The sequence below is a fragment of the Microtus ochrogaster genome, chromosome 1, assembly GCF_000317375.1.
Source record: "Microtus ochrogaster isolate Prairie Vole_2 chromosome 1, MicOch1.0, whole genome shotgun sequence".
Classification (NCBI taxonomy): Eukaryota; Metazoa; Chordata; class Mammalia; order Rodentia; family Cricetidae; genus Microtus; species Microtus ochrogaster.
In genome coordinates, this window is record NC_022009.1 from 93766001 (window position 1) to 93789829 (window position 23829).

The following is a 23829-nucleotide window of genomic DNA, read 5'->3' on the forward strand; positions in this document are numbered from 1 at the left end:
AGACCAGGCTGGTCTCGAACTCACAGAGATCCGCCTGCCTCTGCCTCCCAAGTGCTGGGATTAAAGGCGTGCGCCACCATCACCCGGCCCTAACTAATTCTTATAACTTATATAAGCCCATATTTCATGTCTATGTTAGCCACGTGGTTTGGTACCTTTCTCGGGGAGGCCATCACATCTTGCTTCCTCTGTGTCTGGGTCACGACTGCAGAATCTATATATTGTATTTTTAAGGTAGAGTTTCTTTATGTAGTCAGGCTCTCCTAGAGTTCTTTATGCAGACCAGGCTGGCCTCTCAGAGATCCTCTGACTCTGGGATTAAAGGCATGAATAGCCCTTCCTGGCTGAATCATTGTCTTTTATTAAAGAATATTAGCTGTTGAGTTAAGGGCTAGACTTCTTTGATCTAATGAGCAAAGCTTGACTGCTTTCAAGTAGTAGAGCAGAATAAGGAAGAATTGAAAAGTTTCTCCCTGTTCATTAATTGCTTTACCGCTCAACGTTTTTTTTCTGCTTCTAATATAGTTGTCTTCATGGCTGTCTAGAATTCATAGTTATGAAAGACCTGTCACTTCGCTCTAAACTTTGTCTTTGCTGCTTCAATTGAAATCAATTGCCCAATACTAATGTCTGGTACTTTATATATAGCTAGGTAAATTTAGCTCATGGTGGTGGCATATGCATTTAATCCCAGCTCTCGGGAGGCAGAGACGGGCCTGGTCTACAAGAGCTAGGTCCAGGACAGATTTGATAGCTACACTAAAACCCTGTCTTGAAAAACAACCCCCCCCAAAAAAAGAGTTTAGATCATATTTGAGCCATGAATTGTGCACTAATGTGTATGTATTTTTTTAATTTTTTTTAATTTTTTATTACCGCTAGGCGATGTGGGATATTTTTTTAATTTTTTAAATAAATTTTATGATTTATTTAACTTCATTTTATGTGAATCGATGTGAAGGTGTCAGTTCCCCTGGAACTGGATTTTCATAATGTTGTGAGCTGCCATGTGGTTGCTGGGAATTAAACCCCGGGTCCTCTGGAAGAACAGTCAGAGTTCTGTTTTTTTTTTTTTTTTGCTTTTTCGAGACAGGGTTTCTCTGTCGTTTTTGGAGCCTGTCCTGGAACTAGCTCTGTAGACCAGGCTGGTCTCGAACTCATAGAGATCCGCCTGCCTCTGCCTCCCGAGTGCTGGGATTAAAGGCGTGCGCCACCACCACCCGGCTACAGTCAGAGTTCTTAACCGCTGAGCCTTCTCTCTAGCCCGTATGAGTGTGTGTGTTTTAATGAAGATCATATTGACAAACTTAATATTTTACTTATGGGGCATGCACATGCCACAGCATACATGTGGAGGGAAAAAAATATTTTGCCGGAATTGTTTCTTTCCTACCGTGTAAGTCTGAGCTTTTAACAATGGTCAAAAGGCTTGAAAGCAGTTTTGGGGTTTTTTTTGTTAGTTTTTCAAGACAGGGTTTTTCTGTGTAGCCCTGATTGTCCTGGAATTAGCTCTGTACGTAGACCAGGCTGACCTAGGAAAAACAAAGATCTGCCTGCCTCTGCCTTCTGAGTGCTGTGATTAAAGGCATGTGCCACCACCGACCAACCGGAGTAGTTTGTTTTTTTTTTTTTTTTTTAATTCAAAGCCAGCACATAAAATCGAGCACATGCTGGCATGTATCTCAGGATAGATTGGAACTTAATCCTCCTCCTGCCTCAGCCTCTCAGATGCAAGATCCACTTTGCTCATATTCTTTTATCTTCATTGTATCTGTAACAGCTGTAATATAATAACTGTAAAAATATAGTGTCAGAGAATAGCATCTTATTCCTCGCAAACTTTGAGAAACCACTTAGTAGTAAGACTTAACAAATGGTTGCTTCAGACAGTGTTCTAAAACCAGAGGATTTTGTGTGTTTGTGTATATGTGGATGTGGATGCATATGTGTATGGAGGCCAGTGCTCTCTGTCTTGTGTGAGATGGATTCTCTTACTGAACCTGAAACTTGCTGACCAGCAAGCCCCAGAGATCTTCCTGTCTCAACCTCTCCATCCCTGAGTGTTAGTGGCATAGGCCTTGATCTGAGGTGGGTGCTGGGGGTAAAACTCAGGTCCTGGTGCTTGGCCAGCAAGTGTTTTACTAACTTACCTTCCGAGACCCTTGCATATTTGTTTGATTTCTTTTTAATTTCTAGCTTTTCACTTGCTATTATTTTACTTGAAGTATCTACACAAACTTATCAAGAATCAGTCTATAAGAATGAAAAAGATTTTGGTAGTCGACAGATAATCTATTTAAAGACAACTGAATCTTTAATTAAAATTTAGAGTGCTTTCAAAATTGCAGAGCTTTAATAAAAATTGTACATTGTCATGAAATTATTTTGTTTTGTTTCTTCAAGCTAATAAGCACAAATGGGTACCACTACACTTAGATGATGTGAGACCAGACAGCCAGGAAAGACCTGGGTCCCGGAACAGCTCAAGATGTCAACCTGAAGCAAATAAGCCAGCTCACAGTAATAGGAAAAGTGATACACGAAGTAAGTGTCTTTCAAGAGTGCCATGATATTCGAATGAACATAGTTTTAGGGCTTATCATTGGAGCTGTATAGTGTAAACTGCAGACACATCTCTAACCCTGCATACCTTAATGTAATTATGGCACTTAACAAAGCTGAATTTTAGCAGTGTAACTGTCAATAACTTTTTGTTCAATTTTGCTTTCATTTTAATTCTAGATCTTATTTTATATTGAGACAGGATCTGACTATGGGACTAGCTGGGCACTTTTTATGTGCCTGACCTCAGACTTGTGATATTCCTGCCTCAGCCTCCTATATGCTAGGATGCTAGGATGACAGAAAGATGTCATCATTCTGGGCTTGTAGTCCTGTGTCTCCCTTTTTGGTTTGGTATTACACTTTGCTTTAGTTGTCTTTCTCTTTAATCTCCATCATTGTTTTAACAGTTCTTTTGCCTTGTTTTTCCTGACATTGATTTTTTAAAAAGATAATAGTATTATTATTGCTATCCTGGAATTCTTTGTAGACCAGGTTTACTTTGAACTCAGAGATTGGCCTGCCTCTGCCTCTGAGTCCTGGGATAGAGATATGTATCATTATTTCCGGCAAAATAATAAAATTATTTTAAGCAGCTGTTTTTTAGTTTGGATTTTGTAATTTTTTGGTTTTTCGAGACAGGGTTTCTCTGTGGCTTTGGAGCCTGTCCTGGAACTAGCTCTGTAGACCAGGCTGGTCTCGAACTCACAGAGATCCGCCTGCCTCTGCCTCCCGAGTGCTGGGATTAAAGGCGTGCGCCAACATCGCCCGGCTGGATTTTGTAATTTTTTTATGATTGGATTTGAACTTTAAAATAGTAGGAATCTTCCATTACTTTTTTGTGGGTCCAGGGTCTTTCTATATAGACCAGAGATCAACCTGCCTGTTTCCCAAATGCTTTAATAAAAGTGTACCACAAACAATGGCTGTCATCAAATACTCTATAAAACGTTTAAATATTAAACTTTTTGTGAGTTTATTATGGTGTGTTGTAAAATAAGGCCTACTTTGGGTTAAGAAAGAAATATCTATCTTAGATGAGATCTCACTGGGTATTGTTGCCCAGATTGGTCTTGAACTCAGAATACCCCTACTTCACCATACCAATAACTGGGGTTGTAGGTGTGTGCAACCATTTATTTTTTTTATTTATTTATTTATTTATTTTTGGTTTTTCGAGACAGGTTTCTCTGTGGTTTTTTGGAGCCCATCCTGGAACTAGCTCTTGTAGACCAGGCTGGTCTCAAACTCACAGAGATCCGCCTGCCTCTGCCTCCCGAGTGCTGGGATTAAAGGCTTGCACCACCACCGCCCGGCTGTGCTACCATTTTTAGCAAGAATATTTAGAGAGATAGCTCAGGGGTTAAAAACGCTCAGTGCTCTTGTATAAGGTCAGTGAAGGTTACAGCACCCACATGGTAGCAGCAGCACACAAACCCCTGTAATGCCAGTTCCAAGGGACCCAGGGGGGCCCTTCTAACTTCTCTGAGCTCTTCAGATGTGGTAGACATCCACATCCACATAAGTTACAAGGAATTTTAAATTGGCACTGAGGATGAAGTTATAGGGTCTAGGGCAGTTTGCTCTCAGTGGGGGAGATAATGTTGGATGTCTTTACTGAGGCCTGATGTCTAATAGTGAAAGTGACGGGGGATGTAAAACATCTAAATAGCACACACGGTAACTCTATTTAACCCTCTTTTCACCAGTTGAAAAACCTTATCTATAATTTGGTTGTTTTTATAATTTAATTGGATTATTCCAATTTAAAATTGATGTTTTCACTCTCACTAATAGTATACAACGTACTATCTTCTGTTTTGGTCAGCATTTTTGGGCTTATTATATGCCTTGGTTGTAGAATGCTAAGCTAGCACTGTTAATGCTCTATATTACCAAAAATAAAAGAAAAAGAACTTGCTATCATAGGACTTTAGAATGCCTATCATTCTAGATAGGTGGCTCATTCCTCAGGGCCAATCAGATGGAGCATCATTTTTTATGTTTATTGGTTACTTGTATATTCTTGTTTGGCCTTTGAGCTATTTTCTAATTTTGTGATACGTATGAGACAATGGGCTGGGCAGTGGTGGTGTACACCTTTAATCCCAGCACTTGGGAGGCAGAGACCACAGAGCAATATCCAGAACAGCCAGAGCTACACAGGGAAACCCTGTCTCAAAAGAAACAAACAAACAGACAAAAAAAAAAAAATATAGGGAGAATGAGGCAGAGGGGGCCAGATATGGACAGGATACATAGAATGTGTATTATGGATCCAGTTCCTTTTGTTCTTCATGTGTCTTATCTGGATTTGTGTGTGTGTGCTTTCAGTTTCTCTTGTTTAGAACAAAAGCTTTTTACTTAAATGGCAGCATCTCTTTCTTACAGGAGTTTTACATGTAAATTCAATAGCCTTGGAGCACTGAACATGTACATATCAGTGCATTCTTAGCAGAGGACCTCTTTGTCTTTATGATGTTTCATTTACTTACTACAGAATCTTTAAGGCAGGCACACCTTTAATCCCAGCATTCAGGAGGTAGAGACAGGTGGATCTCTGTGAGTTCGAGACCAGCCTGGTCTACAAGTTCCAGGACAGGCTCCAGAGATACAGAGAAACCCTTCCTGATAATCTCTGTATCATAGAAGTCATAGGCAGGAAGATCTTAGAGTTCCAGACCAGCCTGGACTGAATGAATAGTCAAGACACTATCTGAGAACCCACCATGGGAAGCCAGGCTGGTGGTTAACAGCTTTAATCCCCATTCCTTGGGAGGCAAATCTATGAATTCAATGCCAGTCCCAGCTCCATAGTGAGGCCTTGTGTGAAAAAAACAATCCAAAAGAGGTGAGTAGAGGATGACTACAATCAAAATACATTGTAAACACGTGAAATTATCAAAGAATAAATAAAAGATACTGTAAAATCCAAAGAGGAAAAAAATGGTGGAAGGTAATTACTATGTTTTCATAGAGATGATCGTATTATTTTATTGCAAATTTAAATGTTAAAAAATATCTTATTTTAAGGTTGGAGACGGGATAGAGAAAAGAGAGATGATCAAGATGAAGTATCGAGTGTGAGAAGTGAGGGTGGCACCATCCGAGGTTCTGTAAGAGGTCGTGGAAGAGGCCGGGGCCGCGGAAGAGGCCGGGGTCGAGGAAACCCTAGATGTATGATATGAGATTTTTTTTTTCTGTTAAATTAGATGTTCTTTGAAAAAAGTTAACAAATTTTCTCATTTTTTCATATTACCCTGTATTATGCTAGTTTTTTGTGTGCTTGCACGCGCATGTGTGTGTGTGTGAATGTTTAGGTGAGTGCACCATGGTGTGCATGTGGAAATCAGGACAAAGGCAGAGTTGATCCTCTCTACCACATGGGATCCAGGAACTGTACTCAGGATAATGTTTCTACTAATTATTTTGGTTTCCCAATAAATTTGGTTTTGTGTTTGAACTTGTTCATTTTGGATTTCTCTTTACATTTATGAGTTACTTATTTTTTAACTTGTGATCACCTTTCTTTTACTTTGTGTCCAGTGAACTTTGATTATTCCTATGGTTATCGAGAGCCAGGGGAAAGAACTGATCAGCCATTTCCCACAGAGCTTAACACCAGCATGATGTATTACTACGACGATGGCACAGGTGTGCAGGTATATCCTGTGGAAGAGACACTGCTTAAAGAGTACATTAAGCGCCAGATGTAAGTTGGTATACACTAGCATGGCAGTGATGTCTGTTTCTGTAGCAAACTTATATCTTTGACTATTTTATCACAGTTCCAAAAGTGTAATAATAAGAGTTAGAGAGTGAGTTTTTTGTTTCCTAGAAAACAGTGACAAAATAAGTATCTACAGATTTTTTTCCCATGTTCTCGTCATTTTCTTAAGAATAGTTAAAATATCATTACATAATGAGTAAATATAAAAAGACTCTAATGTCTACATATTATTTGAAATTAAGTAAAATTTATCTCATTTGCAAATAGATGTTTATATTAACATTTGTAAATGAGCTAGGTGTGGTAGTGCATGCCTGTAACTCCTGCACTGGGGAGCTGAAGTAGAATTGCTATGAGTTCAAAGCTAGCTTGAGATGCAGAACAAAACTCTGTCTCATTTAAAAATAATAATAAAAGTACTTCCAATGTCTTAGTTTTTCATAGCGATTGACTTCTATATTGTCTGTTTTTTTAATCTTTTAAGCTCTTTATCCTATGTTGTTATTTCTTTGTGACCTCTATTAAATGAATGTTTTAGTTCAGACCTGACATCTCCATAACAGTTGTTGTCCAGCCCTCTGCTTGTTTCAAATATACATTTTGTGTATTTGGATGATATCTTTATAATGATAAAAGAAAAACCACATGACTTGTGTAACAAAACTGGATAAAATCTTATTGTTTTTAAAATCTGGAATGGTAAAGGAAAAGGACTATTTCTGAAAGGGCATGAGCATCTAAAAAATAGTCATTTTTAAAAAAGAAACTGGATCCTCCTCTGTAACTAGAAATTAATTTTTTCATTGACACCAGCCAGGCACCTTTGGTAGCCATGGTGGTAGTTGAGATGGACTCTGAGTGCAGGGCAACTTGCTTCTTGCTTCCTCTGTTAGGGTTGACACAAAGCTGATCAGGAAAAGGGCCTTTTTATGGCCAGAAAGTGTCAGTCAACTTCATCCCATTATTCCTGTCTTTTTTGTAACTCTTACTGCTAGGTCCCTTCTGAGACCTGACAGTGAACAAACATGCAAACTCCATGTCAGGATATCGGCCTCCACTGTGCTCATGCGAGTGAGGGAGGAGTTTCTGGGCATGCAGTGTAGAATGCAGAGCTGCTAAGGTAGGACTTTTATGTCCCCAAGGACACTGAGCAAAAAATGTCAGACGTTAGTCTTGAGCTCTCTTTTTGTTTTAGGGATTTCAGGCAGGGATTTGGCAAACATCTGTGGAGTCTCAGGGAAGCTGGTTCTTACTCTGCTCAGTGGAGCTGTGGCTTTGAGGAGTCATGCTGTAGACTGTGTTTTTAGTCTAGTACTTAGAGAAGTGATCTGTTTGAGTTTGGGTTCGCTTTTTGTTTTTTTAAGTTTTCATTGTTCTTTGGTATTAAGTATGTTTTATTAGTACCACACCCTAACCAACAAAGCTTAATAAAAAGGTAGCTGAAATAAATTTTAAATTAATATGCTTCACTATTCCTAATGGATAGTCTCAATCACTTTAAATGGAAATTTTATATCAATAATACATTTAAAGTTTTTATTTTAATTTATTTTTCCTTTTGTGATAGACATTAATGGAGTCGAGGCTTGCTTCAGACTCCTGCCTTAACTTCCCAAGTGCTATCTCGTCATCACACTGGGTTAAATTATAACACTGATAATTTTTGGGGGGCGGGCGGACGGAATCTTTGGTCATTCCGATCTAGAGATTTGTATGTTTGTAACCCAGCATAGACTATAGCTAATAATGATTTGTAGATTTACTTATGTAGTTTGGTCTTCAGTGGATTGCATTTAAAGGGAAGCTTATTATTCATTTAAGAAATTTGCATCTAAGTACAATTTTAACTTGTGACTGCATGAATGCCTGGTATACTGTCCCAGGTTTAGTAATCTCAGTCATTTCAAGCTTCCGAGGCACTGTGATTAGGTATTTGAAGTGCAATAAAAATCAGAATGTGTCAGGCGGTGCTGGTACACACATTTAATGTAGCACTCAGGAGGAGGTAGGTGAATCTCTGTGAGTTTGAGACGAGCCTGGTCTACAAGAGCTAGTTCCAGGACAAGCTCCAAAGCTACGGAGAAACCCTGTCTCAAAAAACAAAAACAAAAAACTCAAAATGTACAACTTTGTTTTTTTTCATTATTTAGAGCAAATGATTTATTAATGTTGCTGAGATGCACTTTGACTGAATATTATTACACAAGACAAATTTAGATGTCCTATGTTTTAATGGTAGGATAACTTTTCCTCTCCCACAAATGTAATAGCCCCAAACTAGTTGTTATTTAGAGGTGCTTAGTTCTTTCAGGTTAGAATTTGTCTTAAGTACCCAAAGGTACTTAGTAATGGAGTTTTACACTAAAAACAATGTGAAATTGTGTGTGCTTTCTTAACTTGCTGCCTCTTGAACTTCCTCAGGTCTTGAGAAGCTGTAGGATTGCCAGCTACGCTATGTCACCATGGGTTTCACTTTCTTCTGTCTGGGATCCTGGTCTTTGTCTTTAGAATCTTACTCTCATTTTATTATGTGGCCGTTGTACATTAAATGTATGATTTCCAAATTCTTTTATTAAATATGTTTTCTCTTGGTTCTCTTATCTTTATATGGAGGTTTATAGTCTTTGGTCATATTGACAGTTTCTGCTTACTTTCTGTCTAGGGACTGGTTAAGTTGGTCTACACTTTTCTAACCCTGACTTATCTAAGCATTGTCTGCATTTTTACTCCATGGACTTCATGAAGTCTTTGATATTTCTTTCTTAGCTATTTTATATTCATTCTTCCCTTTGTTTTCAAAGTGCTGAGGACCAAATCCTGGGCTTCTAGGAGCTATGCATATTTATGGATATAGAAGTGTAACTGTGTTCTTTTTTTTTTTTTAACTTAACTGTGTGCTGGTTGCAAAGGGTCCAAAAGTCATCTTGTTGTCAGTTTACGTTAAAAAGACAAACTCAAGGGGCTGGAGAGATGGCTCATGGGTTAAGAGCACTGATAGTTCTTCCAGAGGTCCTGAGTTCAATTCCCAGCAACCACATGGTGGCTCACAACCATCTGTAATGAAATCTGGTGCCCTCTTCTGGCCTGCAGGCATACATGCAGAGAGAACACACTGTATACAAAATAAATAAATCTTAAAAAAAAAAAAGACAAACTCAAGTTCCTTATGTTTGAGTATGAACTAAAGATACTCTCAAGTGCACTGTTTTCCCCAGTGATTGGGAATAAATTGAGAGGCAGTAAAACTGATGTTTATCTTTTGTTATTTAGTGTTTAAATGAAGCAGATGGAGATGACTTTGTAATGGAATCTTTCAGTGATTGACTAATTGAAAACTCCAGGACTGTAGATTTTCCCTCTTATCTAGCATGTATAGGGCTGGATTCCAAACAACAACATCAACAAATGGATTTTAAAATTAGCTTTTAATTTGTTAGACTTAAGTGAAGTTATTCTAGATAGTGTTAAATTTTAATTAATATTCTGTTTATACTTGTGTATAAGAGAAACTGTCAACCAGGTTTTTGCTTGGTCTCATATTTGTCCTGTGTTGTGTTATATATGTATATTTTGTGTAACCTGTAAGATAATAAGTATTATTAAGCATTGGAAAACATTTTGGGAGCAGTTGTTGTAAGCAGTGGGTATATCTCTATGTTGCCAAATGAGAGAATGAACTCATGTCCTCTCCTTTCTTAGTGAGTATTACTTCAGCATAGAGAACTTGGAGCGGGACTTCTTTCTTCGCAGAAAGATGGATGAGCAGGGATTCCTGCCTATTTCTCTGATTGCTGGTTTTCATCGTGTGCGAGCTCTCACCACAAACCTTAATCTCATCTTGGAGGTAAATATTCATTTAAAAAGAATCTAAGTTATATTCACTTTTCCTGGGAATCAAAAACTGCCCTGAAAAATAGTGTTAAAGAGATGAATGGTAGGAGCATTTGGCCAATGTACATGAGGTCCTAGGTTCATGCCAGGAGTAAAAAAGATAAAAGAGAAGTGGGCCACTGCCTTCTCATGCAAGTTGTCCTCTGACAATTTGAAAATGATGAATAAAAAAAACTGTGGTCTTTATGTGAATGTGTTTTGATTTATGATGGTCTGTAGTTCCTAGAAAGTTTAGTGAGTTGCTCTGATTTAGTATTGTCTACATAGCTAAACATGATGAATCAGGTTTTTTTCCCTTAAAAACGTAGCCCAGACTGGCCTTAAACTCACAGAAGTCCTGCGTCAAGCCTCCTGAGTACTGGGATTACAGATGTGAAATCCTACACTCAACTTTCATTTTGTTTTTTGTCTCATAACTTTCTTGCTATTGATATATGCCTTAGATACAAATAATCCTGCCTGGATCTGTAGTTTACCAGCTGTTTAACTTTATGTTGTTTAATCTTAAACCCTGTTTTCTGTATCTACTTAATTTGCAGCTGCTCAATCCTTTCTTCTTAGGTTCTCATAGGTACAAATCCCAGTACTAAAGAATTTTTTTGTTTGATTTTATGCATATGAATGCTTTATCAGCATGTACAACTAAAACCCAGAAGAGGGTTTCAGATCCCACTATAGATGGTTGTGAGCCACCATGTGGTTGCTGGGAATTGAACATGGGACCTCTGGAAGAGCAGCCAGTGCTCTTAACCGCTGAATTCTCTCCAGCCCCAGTACTTAACTCTGTTAAAAAGCCAAACAGGCATCTATTTTGCATGTAGATGAATGGGCAAGGTTAGCCGTGGTCAGACAATTTCTAGGAGTTGGTGCTCTCCTACCATTTGGGTTTTATGGACTTAATTCAGGTCCTCTGTCTTAGTGGTAGGTGTCTTTACCAGCTAAGATGCCTCATTAGCCCAGTGCCACCTTCTCTTTCCTCCTCCTTCCTTACCCCTCCTCCTCTTCTTTTTTTGTTCTTCTCCTTTCTTCTTCTGAGACAAGGTCTCTGTAGTCCTAGCTGTATTTGAACTCACAGAGATCTATCTGCCTGCCTCTGCCTCTGCCTCCTTGAGGTGTGCACCACCATGAATTTTTTTCTTAATAACTCTACCATGAAGAAGAATACCCAGTTGATCAGCTAATGAGAATGTTGGATATCCTAAATTATTGTGTACAGGATCTTGTTTAGGTCAGTTTGTCATGCTTTGGGTTTTATAAAAATATCATTTCTGGATCTTTCTTTCTTTCTTTTTTTTTTTTTTTTTTTTTTTCGAGACAGGATTTCTGTCTTTGGAGCCTGTCCTGGAACTAGCTCTTGTAGACCAGGCTGGCCTCGAAGCCTCTGCCTTCCAAGTGCTGGATTAAAGGCGTGCACTACCACCACCCAGCCACTTTTAGATCTTTACTTGAACTGTTTGCATATACTTAGTTTGTTTGCTTGTTTCTTTGACACAAGGTAGTAAATAATCCTCCTACTCAGCCTCCTTCGTGCTGAGATTATGGACATGAATCATCATGCCTGGCCCTTGGTGTATATGTATTCTGTACCATTTTTTTAAAGAAGGCATCAATTGTGAATAATTTAAATTTGATTTCCACCTGTTGATTTGCTAAGGACAGTATGTAAAGCCTTATGTGTGAAAACCACAGGTTGTTTTCTACATAGAATCAGTAACAGTTTTTGTCTCATCTTTGACCAATAATCAATCACTTGTTTTCTTTTTTGTTTTATTTAAATTTTATTTTATGTATATTGGTGTGAAGGTGTTACATCTCCTGGAACTGGAGTTTCAGACAGTTTTGAGCTACCATGTGGGTGCTAGGAATCCAGCCCAATTCCTCTGGAAGAGCAGCCAGTATTTTTAACCCCCAGCCATCTCTCCAGCACTAGTCACCCATTTTCTTGACAGTCTGTGAGATTTCTTTTTTGTACATTCCTCTTTAGGTGGGGTCTTGTCTTGAGCTCATATCAGAATATGTAACTTTGGATACTCTTTCAACGCCTCATCCTCTTGCTCCTACCTCCTGAGTGCTGGAATTATAAGCATGAGTCACCAGACATGGTGACATCTGTCGTTTTAGGAAGTACTCTATCAAGTGAGCTACGTCTTAAGCCTCCTTTGTTCACTAACTCTTTTTGACAGCTGCATTTGGGCAGCACAGGGTTTCATATAGCCCAGCCTAGCCTCAAGCACACTATGTAGCCTAGAATGACTAGGAGAACTTCATCTACCACTGTTTAGCCCCTATCCCCACTTCCTGAGTTTTATTTTTATTTATTTATTTACTTACTTTCTTTTTTGTTTGTTTTTGTTTTTCAAGACAGGGTTTTTCTGTAGCTTTGGACCCTGTCCTGGAACTAGCTCTTGTAAACCATGCTGGCCTTGAACTCAACAGAGACTCTCCTGTCTCTGCCTCCCAAGTGCTGGAATTAAAGGCTTGTGCCACCACTGCCCAGCTTTCTTTCTTTCTTTTTTTATTTTTGGTTTTGTTGCGTCAGGGTTTCTCTGTGTAGCTTTGGAGCCTGTCCTGGAACTCACTCTGTAGATCAGGCTGGCCTCAAATTCACAGGGATCTGCCTATCTCTGCCTCCTGAGTGCTGGTGTGCTGTACCACCGCCCAGCCTTGGTTTTGGTTTTTGAAACTGGGGCTGGCCCAGAGCTTGCTGTGTAGACCAAAAGGCCTCAAACTTGGCACAATCCTTGCTTCTGCCACCTGACCACTGACTGGGATTATAGTCTTGGGCCAATATCCCTAAAAAATTTGTTCTATTCCTGTCACAAATTCATGGTTATTTTTAAAGTCGTTAACGGTATTACAATCTACTAACTTGAAGCTTTTTAATTTTCAGTTTAGAAGTAGAAGGCATATAACTAAAACCTTCTAAATGCCACTTTAACAGCTTAAATTGTCTATTTCAGGCACTGAAGGATAGCACAGAAGTAGAAATTGTGGATGAGAAAATGAGGAAAAAGATAGAACCAGAAAAATGGCCAATCCCAGGCCCTCCTCCACGAAATGTGCCACAAACAGACTTTTCTCAGTTGATTGATTGTCCGGAGTTCATACCAGGGCAGGCCTTTGGCTCCCATACAGGTAACTGCTTTTCTTCTAGTGCAAACAGTGTAACAGTGGGCTGCTTGAGTTTGCCTATCTATTTGTAGTATATTGAGCTTTCATGGGGAAACCAAAGCTAAGCAAATGACTGCTGGTCTTCCCAATTCTACTTATGTTATCTCCCAGCTAGACTGTAATTATTCAGAACATAGGTAAAGTTCTTTTGATATTTCTTGATCATAGATTTTGTCTGTGTTATCTTTTGGGCTTTCTTTCTATCTTTTAATTCTACTAAATGACTATATATAGTGCCACTTTTCTCCATGTAAAACCAAAAGTGCCAAAATTTGTGATCAAGAGTGGGCTAGCCTTCCTTTACTTTTGTCAGTAATGTACTTTAATCTTGTCTTGAAAATAGAAAATAGCCCATATTCTAAAATAGAATTGGGATTTTTCTTTAACCTGGTTCTTTTGAGTTTCCAAAAACTACATTTGTGTTAAGCCTTTTTTTTTTTTTTTTGGCCTGGTTCATTTTAAGATAATTGCTCTTGGGAAAAATATGTGTGCTTAACCTTTTTTCAGTCAGGGTGATGATCTACTGATGCTCTTGGATGTCATATGATCGGAATGTACAGTGGAGTAGGTGACTCCCTGAAATACCATGTAAATATGAGAGCAAATCGTGCTGCAGAAGCGAGAGTGACCATACTGTCTTCTGTGCAAGAATGTCCACGCCCACCCCCTTGTGGAGAAGGTTGGGCCAGCCTGCAGTGGAGATAACCACCTTTACGATAATGATGACAGACCAGAGGACTGCTGTCGTTACTGTAGGAGCTTCTCCTTTCTATGTCATTAGCTTAGGCTGCACGGGCTACTTCATTCATGGTGGGAAAGTTCATTGTTATCATTGGGGAAATACTGCAAATTCTATCTTTTGTTTCCAGGCATTTATTACTTTGCCCAGATCAATAAAGCAGAAAAAGAGAGGATTGAGTAGCATTTCCAAAATTGTTAGGTCCTTTGCTATTTGACTTGCTCTTTAATATAGTATACTTTGCATAACTCACATGTTGTCATATTTCACATGTACTATAAGATGTATTAATGTGAATACTTAAGGGGTAAAAAATTTAAGTTAAATAAATGAGGGCATTTTATGCTTTAAGATTGTTATTTAAGGGCTTTTCTTATTGTTTTATTTATTACTATTGTGTATACATGATATGCGTGTATATGATATGAGTGTGGGCACATGTGTGCCATGGTGTGTGTGTGTGTGGAGATAAGAGGACAACTTTTGAGAGCTCTTTATTTCCACTGTGGGATTCAGGCATTAAATTCAGGTGGTCAGATTTGCACAGCAAGTGCCCTTACTTTCTGAGCCATGTGGCTGGTCTCAAAACTGTATTTCATACATTGACATGAAAGCACTGCCTGCCTATGCATCTCATCATAAGTCAGAATAAATCCTTTTTGTCAGGTCACACCAATGAGAAAAGTAACTAATAAAGAAGGTTGGTACCGAGGAGTAGAACTGTCACTTAAAAATCCTGGCCATGTGGTTTGTAGGCATTTGAAGCTGGCTTTTAGAAGGGATATGAAAGACTCCTAAACTGTAGGCAAGAGAACCCTTGGAACACTGTAAGTAGAGCTCAGTGGGCCATTCTGGGCTTGTGGGAGACCAGTGTGTCAATGAAAAGGTGGAAAGTAAACATTGTGCTAAGGAGTTTTCAGCGAGGGGCAAGGACTTTGGGGGAAGCTGAGTCAAAGGCTATTTGTGTTTTCTTCTGATGAAAAATGTCCATTCCTGAAAATGTCATAGAGTGATTTGCAATTTGTTTGGCAAAGGCAGTTTTAAGATAGCATCACTGCCCTTTTGAGATCTATAACAGGAGAAAGCAGAAAGTTTGGGAAATGTGCAGTTGGGGAAATAGGTAGGGGGTGTGTCATCTGAAGTTGCCATCAAGCAGGATGTCCACAAAGCTTAATTGTTAGTCCAAAGTGAGGTATCTTACAGTCTTCACTAAGACTGCACCAGTGTGGGTAAAACCTGGAAGTTTCTAAGTTGTGGAAATGGACATTGATTTGAAAGAAGAGCCAATGGGGTTCCTTGCTATGTAAACTCCGAAATGAAATGTTCACCTGGTTTGGTAACAAAGTTGTACAAAGGCCACTTACAGCAGTGTTAGGAGCGGTCCAGATAACTCTCCAATCTGCCAGTAGCACTTGAATGCTTCATCCACTTCATGCTAAACTATTAGTATGTATTTAAAATGTAAGATACAGGGTCATGGAGATTTACACCGGAAGCCCACTGTGTGTCTAAAGAGATTCTGAGACACCATTGTTTGAAGCTGTGAGGGTTAAGTTACAAAGTAGACTTCCTAGCTATTGGAAACTCCATAATTGTGGGACATCTGCCAAGGAAAACTAGAAGAGTAGAGTCATCCCATGAGAGAGACTGTTTATGCTTCAAGCGACAAAGTTGAAGGAGTGGAGCCGCCCGTGGTCACTGGAGCCCAGATGATAGTATCACAGGCCCCAGATGATGGGCATGGAGCTATAACGTTTAGTGTTTGCCTGCTTGACTTGGGTCTTGCTTTGGTCCAATCTTCCTTTGCTATGCCCCATTCTTCTCCAATGGAATGGGGATGTTTACTCTGTGCCATTGTACATTGGAACTATGTAACTTGTTTTCTGAAATTAGAGAGACTCACAATTAAGAGTTTGCCTTGCATCTCAGAAGAGATGTTGGACTTTTGAACACTGTTGGGACAGCTAAAGACTATTGAGACTTTTGAAGTGAGACTGAATTCATTTTGCTTTATGAGCGTATGGGGATCAGAGATTAAATGTAATGGTTTAAAAGTGGTTTGTTTGAGATTCAAGGTGACAAAGGAATGTACTTGTGGTGATTAACCTTCATTGACAGCCTGACTGGATATGTCTGTGAGGGCATTTCCAGAGAGGTTTAAATGAAGAGGGAAGAGCCATCCTAAACATGGGCTGGATGCTTAGCCTGAGTACCAGCATTCATCTCTCTGTGCTTCCCGACTGTAGACGCAGTGTGACCAGCCACCTCATGTTCCCATCAATCACCATGTCTTCCCTGCCATCATGGACTCAACCCCTCAAACTGTGAGCCAAAATAAATACTTCTTCCCTTAAGTTGCTTCTTGTCAGATGTTTTGTTGTAGTGATAAAAAGGTTGCTAATACACTGCTTATCAGTGAGGAGTAATGGTCAAATCAAAATAATCCCCCTTTTCCTTTAAAACACCATATGATTTAATTCTATTATAAAGATATTTTAATTATAATTGCACACAGTGCATAGAATTTATTACTCATTGTTACAAAGAACTAGTTTCTGTACAATCTGAAAGTTTCAGATGTTTTGTGCCCCCAAGTTATATCTCTGTTCAGATCTTTTATACTCATAATTTTTTCTCTCTGCAATAACTAGTGTATGTTTTTAAAGAAAAGTGAACTTTAGATCTCTATACTTAATGATTTAACAAATAACTATGAAAGATTTGTTGTGTAAACTTGGGGTTCTTTTTAACCAGCCTATGAACAATTAGTTGGGAAGGTGTATAATATAGAAACTACTTCTTCTACAAGATAGCTGTAATCTTGGGATTTAAAATGATATTCTAACTACCTTATGAACAATTATTGGGAATGTTGGCATTATACAAAGTATTTTTTCCACAAGATAGCTAAGGTGGTCAGTCAAGTTACCTTTCCATTAACCATTTGTGTGTATTATTAATAAAATTGCAAGAATAAAAAATGTTTGGTACATTTTACTTTTTGACATGTTTTCATATTCATACAAATAAGTCACTATAGATGTCACATTAATATCAGATTCCTTAGATTATACAAGGAGCTGATAGATGGTAAATAAGGGAATATGGGATGTTGATAGAAACATGCTGACCCACATTAGCTCATAGTAGTAATTCTGTCCACCACCATTTCCTCTGAATTGTCACGTTATGACCTTGTTAGTCTACTTGTAGGCTGCTTAAAGAAGTAGTCTGTCACTATGTACAGGAGAAGAAATGAGGTAGGGTGTATATATCGCCTTATGTAACTAGGTGGAGTAAAGGAGTGAAGCTTTTATCTAATGCCCCTTAATTCCAAATTATAGTATCTTGATAACTTTTGATTATATTTTCTGTGCCATTTGTATGGTAAAATATTAACATAATTGATCCTTTTCATCACAGAAATTTAAATATCTACTTTTTCCTCTTTGGAGGTTGAATTGTGTAACATGATTTGGCATTGCCACTGAGCAGAAGATCTTAATCACCACAAAAGGTTGATTATGAGACTGGTAAGATGACTTCTGGAATGCAGGGTTTGCTGTGGGTGCGGTGTACTGTCAGCTTGTGACCTTTGAGGGCCTAATGGCTACTGAATAGGCTGGGGGGCTTTTCCTGAAAACTTTTGTCAAAGTTCTTAAATCCTCATTACTCAGAACTGCAGTCTTCTCACAGTAGGAAAAAAAACACACTAGATCAAAACATATGTTTGTCTTTGGAGAGCCAGGCTGATATTTTTCATTTAATACAAAAATCAGCGAAGGTAAGTTGTCTGTAGTTTCACCAATTGTAGCCAAGGTATGTGTCTAAACCACTTTTATCTGTAAAGTAATGTCAGAAACTCCAAAGCTTACTCAAATTTTTGATTTTAGCTTTTTAAAAATAGGTACTCTGAAATATTTTAATTATAAAAAAATTAAGGTTCCAGAAAACACGACAGGGCTTCAGTGTAAATTTAAGCACAAAGTGAACACCTTGAAGCTTTCATTCTGATAGTACTAACTTTTCCTTTGGCAAATATTTCTCTATCATTGCATTTCTCAGTACATAGTGTTCACTATGCTAGAACACTCCATGGTACACTCATAATTCAAGCCTAGGAGACATGAAGATGTGATTGTATAATAAACCCTGAGGTGAGTATAAGAAGACGAACCTTGTGTATTAAAACTACTGGGGCTGGAGTAGGCGGCCAGAAGACTCATGTAGTACAGCTCACAGCTTCTTATTACTCCAGCTCCAGGGCATCCAGCACCGTCTTCTGGTCTTGTCGGGTACCCACACACAGGTGGTACCCATACCCAAATAAAAATAAACATTAAAAGGCCACACTTTTGATTTTCCTACTGTGTATGGCTCCAGTACTATTCTGACATTTACACCTTAGCTATATATGCAGTTCAGTGATAGTTGTATAAGGAACTAAATCATCCCCGTAGTTAACAAGATAGTGGTTCTTTGTGTTCTTTTAAAACTTCGGCCATTCTTGATTGGGGGAGGGGAAGGGAAATGGGAGGCGGTGACGGGGAAGAGACAGAAATCTTTAATAAATTAAAAAATAAAAAACAATAAAACTTTGGTCATTGTGTAAATATTTCTGAGTATTAGAATAACAGTTCTCCTACTCTCTTATCAGTGTGAAAGAGTATAACCTCTTTGTTTCATTTGTACTGGTTTTATCGGTGAATTGGTGATAAATGAGCTGTTTATGGAGAATGTTATAGAGCAACAATGTCCCAGGAAGGATATATGAATCCTACATATAAATTCAAAGTTTTTAGTAGCCTTGAAATTATTTGTCAGGTTGTTGACATACACCTTTACAGTCCTAAGACAAGCAGAGGGAGGCTGATGACTGTGAGTTCCAAGTCTACTTAGTAAGTTCTAGGCCAGAAGGGCTACACAGTGAGACTGTCTATAAATGAAGCAGAACAAAAACACCAACTTTGCAGTTTAATTTAATTTCAGTACTATTGTCATAGATATTTTTATTTAATACAGTGACATTATTATTAACATGGCTAACATAAATCTTTGCTCATTTAGCGTATTAGCCCCATTTCCAGTTCTTGGCTCCTTATAACTAGAGTGTATTATATTTAACAAACGTTTTGTGGTTTTGGGTATCAAATGCAAAGGCCTCCCTTTATCTGTGTGCTTGCATTGGTTGGGATATTCTGGAGACTATTCTAAATCAAATTGCTTCTTTAAAAATAACAGCGATCTGATGATTACTGCATCCATGTATCATAGGGGGAGGATACCAAATCCAACTCTAGCATGCTTATGGAAATAAATGCTGCAACCCTCATCACACGTATTCGTGCTTTGTGCCTTTAGTAATTAAAAGGCTCACTGTTCATCTGTTTCAGCTTTCATATAACATTCACCCTTAAAGTTTTTTTTAAATCTTTTTATTTAAAATTATTTTAATTTTACAAACTAGCCCCAGTTCCCCTTCATCCCCTTCTCTTGTCCCTCCATCTCCCCGCCACCCCTATCCACTCCTCAGAGGGAGTAAGGCCTCCCTTGGGGAGTCAGCAAAGTCTGGAATACCAAGTTGAGTTAGGACTAAGCAGCTCCTCCCCATGTCAAGGCTGAGCAAGGTATCCATCCCACCATGGTTAATAGGCTCCAAGAAGCCAGTTCAGGTACCTGGGATAAATAAGTCCTGGGTCCATTGCCAAGCATCTCTTCCCCCAACAGATCAAGGCACATACCTGTCACATTCAGAAGACCTAATTCTGATCCATTCCGTTTCCCCAGCAGTCAGTTCAGAGTCCGTGAGCTACCTGTTGAGGCCAGCCTTCTCTGATTTTCCCCATCATGATCTTTACTCATGTGACGCCTCCTTCTTGTCTTCATCTGAAGCCAGGAGCTCAGTCCAGTGCTTGATCACAGTATCTGCTTCCATCAGTTACTGGATGTAGGTCCTGTGACAGTTAGGGTATTTGCCTAGCTGACTACAGGGGAAGGGCAGTTAGACACCTCTCCACTGCTACTAGGAGTCTTCACTGGGGAGAAAGCGTAGCATCCTTTGGATTCCTGGAAATTTTTGTAGCACCAGGCTTCTCCTTAATCCCATAATGGCTCCTTCTATTAAAATATTCCAGGTTTTCTTCTGACCTAGGAATGAAATTGTAATTTAAATAGCTGTGGTAGTGCGTGCCTTTAATCCCAGCACTTGAGGCAGAGACAGGCGGATCTCTGACTTTGAGCCCAGCCTGGTCTATAGAGTGCAAGTTCTAAGTCAGGCTCCTAGTGAAAACTATGTCTTGAAAAAAAAGGCACTTAAGTGGTTTTTAAACCTTTAAAAAACATTTTAGAGGAAACAATTTAGATTCAGTAGAGTTTATATTTATTTTGATTAAAAATAACTGAAAAGGAAGGTAAAGAAAGATTTTACTGTTTTTATTTGCTTGCATGTATGCCATGTGTATATCTGGTGCTTGAGGAGGTCAGAAGAGGGAGTCTAAACCCTAAAACTGGAGTTACAGTTTGTTGTGAGGTGTCATGTACATACTGAGACCTGAAAAGAGCAACTCTTATCAATTGAACCATTTTTCAACCCTCAAAAAAGGTCTTTTAAATTCTGAATCTTTGAAATGTTATTGTGGATTTGTGTGCGTTACTGTGGTGGCATGCGTGTTGCAGTGTTTAACATGAGGCATGAAGTGAGTGGACACACTGTCTTTAATGCAGGCAATGTGGGCATAGGAGTACTGGCTACTGTCAGGAAATATGTGTATTTAGACTACCTGTGGCTTACTAGCAGCTGACATTCTGTAGTCGAATGTGCAGGCTTTTAATTGGCGACTCACTGGTGCTCTTGAACCTATAACAAATGCGATGTTCTGTATAAGTGTTGGTAACATTCTTTCATTCGATGATTTTCCTTTTAAATATTTGGAGTAGATCTTGCAAGCCTTTTATATTTGAAAATCATGGGAAGGTTTTGAAATTGGTTATGTTTTTGTGCAGGAAAATCCAAATTAAGGCAAGATGAAATTGAGTTTATAGGAAAGAGGAACCAGTATTTTAATTGCAGAACTGATTTAAAATTTTAGAGTCTGCCACAAACTCTCCAAGAATTGGAAGTCCACTGAGCCCAAAGAACAATACTGAAACGAGTACTCTCCGAGTGATGTCGAGAGGTTTGTCTGCCAGCCTGCCTAACCTGGACTCAGAACCATGGGTAGACGTGAAAGAGAGGCATCCTCCATCCCCAGTCATATTAAAGGTAAGTTTACAAACCCCAATGAAATGTGTGCCTTGGTTGAATATAATGAGTTTTCTGTTTATCATACATGGACTTTTTCCCCCCAATGTTTTATAAAAATTGAAGTTGTGTCCTTCAAGAGTGCTATGTTGTAGATGATCTAGGGACCACTCCAGGGAGTCTGCATCAATTCTTTTACCCAACCTCGTGTTTTCTCCAGTTAATCCAAAACAATACTGCTTAGCTTTCTATTAGAATTTGCCTACTTGTATACAACATTTGTCCTAAAAGAAAAAAGGTTTTTACAAAGTACATATGTACATACATATATGTATTATGTGTGCATACGTATATATCTGATATACATGCATATCTGATATGTGTGTGTGTGTGTGTGTGTGTGTGTGTGTATATATATATATATTTCAAGCTACCTTGTTTCTTTAGGAATCAATATCTATACTTGAAGAGACATCAAATCAACTAACCTTTCCAGACCCAGAACAAGAAGAACGTGACTTTTTGTTTGAAGAGATGGAACATACAGAAAGAAAGAAAATGACAGTCAATGATTGGTCTGATGATGACTCAGATTTTGAAATTGATGACCAAGATTTAAACAAGATTTTGATTGTGACTCAGACACCACATTATATGAGAAAGCACCATGGAGGTGATCGAACAGGCACCCATACATCACAAGCAAACATTACATCAGAACTTGCTGAAGTGATTAACGATGGCTTGTATTACTATGAACAGGACCTGTGGACAGAAAGTGAAAATGCATGCACAGCCATAAAGGTAACGATTTCTGGTGAGCATCTTTCTGCTGATAGTTTGCTTTGATTGCATGGTAATACATGTTTTCTTAAACTTACTTGTGTCATAAGATTTGTTTTATAAAATTATACACAATTTGAAAATTCTTGGAAATAGTCACAACCAGAGGAGTAATTTTAAGTGATATATGAATACTGTCAGCATCAAAAAATAAAATTTTCTGACAAAAAAAATGTAATTTCTCATGAAGGAATAAAAAAGTTGCTATAGACAGGCCTACTTGCTATGTTCATTCCATTCTCTTGCCTAAATGTTAAGCTAAGGTAGAAGAGAGAGCCAGAATAGCTGTCTGGGCTCGAGATCTCTTTAACTTGTAGGAGTGTGAGCAGGTCTTTTTCTGCTGTTAAACTTTTCAGAGAGGCTTCCAAAGGTAAACGTGAGAGTGAGTGTTGAAACAATGAGGGAAGGTGACCTCAAATAGGAGGGAAATCAGGCAGCTGTAGAAAGAAAAGCTGCCAGCTAGTGTTTGAACAGAGGGACTGCCTATCCTGGGCTTGTGAATAAGAGACACGATCTCCTTGGAATCACCATTCATTACTGCTTATGACCACTGCCTTTTCAGAGAAACCGCCTCAGGTAGGTTATGTCAGATGTTTTAAAGCTTATACAGTTTTCTGCCAGTCTTGCTACTGTGGGAAAGGAAATATGATTTTTGTTTTCATTCTTTTTTGGAGTTTTTTTTGGGGGGGGGTTGTTTGTGGGTTTTTTGTGTTTCTTTTTTTTTTTTTTTTTTTTGTTTTACAATTCAAATAAAATGGATTTGTCCAAGTAAGGTTAATTTTTATGTAGCTAACTTCTATGTCTTGTGTAGCTAAAACATTATTTACAAATATTTTAAATTCATCAGGATCTTTAGGACATATCCTCTCTACATACTAACTACTGTATCTTCCTTTTAGAAATATTTGCTATCTATTATGTATCATGGACTCTGCTTGGCTTTTGGGTGAGAAAGAAAGATGTAAAGAAAGAAGCATGTTAACTATGAGTAACAGAAGAGTAACAGAAAAAGTTCCTTGAGGTAAATAAGATGAAATCTGGCTTGGTGTCTGTGGTATTAAGATTGTCAATATCCCGTGATCTAGAACCATCTAGGAGATAAGCCTCTGAACCTGCCTGTGAGAAAGCCTTGAGATCTAATCAACAGAAGTAGGGAAAGCAACCTAAATGTAGATAGCACCATTTATAAACTGGGATTCAGAGCAATAACATTCATTTTATGTGGATGCAATGTGACCTACCCCCTCAAGCATGTGCCATGATGGACTACACCCTCAAACTGTGAACTGTGAAGGTGAAATATTTTTCTCATGTATTAGGTCACAGAAATGAAACAAGTAATTCATACAGAAAATTGTGCTGTTGCCAGAATAAACCTGCCTGTGTGATTTCTGGACCTATGCAACTGGGTTAAGGAAAAATGAGGAATACTTTAGAAATTCAGGCTACAAAAGCCCTAGAATGCTGTAAGCAGAGTTTAATGGGCCATTCTGGTGGAAATTTGAAAGACAAAAATGCTGTAAAAAAGGTGGTCAGTGGAGATCTAGCTCTTGTACTTTCTAAAGAGAGTAGCAATTCTTCTGGCAACTGCTCTAGAACCATTCAAGTTATATTCTGTCAAAGAAGCAAGTTGTATTCTATGTGTGTCTGAGA

The 23829-nt window shown here is 38.5% G+C and overlaps 1 protein-coding gene across 1 annotated transcript in view; it reads left to right on the forward strand.

Moving 5' to 3' along the window:
* Positions 1-23829, forward strand: part of Larp1b (La ribonucleoprotein domain family member 1B) — a 105324-nt gene that overhangs the window by 18218 nt on the left and 63277 nt on the right. The window contains 7 exon segments of the mRNA XM_013348107.1: positions 2404-2544; positions 5596-5739; positions 6109-6274; positions 9992-10136; positions 13144-13318; positions 21182-21354; positions 21781-22171. Coding sequence (XP_013203561.1) covers positions 2404-2544; positions 5596-5739; positions 6109-6274; positions 9992-10136; positions 13144-13318; positions 21182-21354; positions 21781-22171 — 1335 coding nt within the window.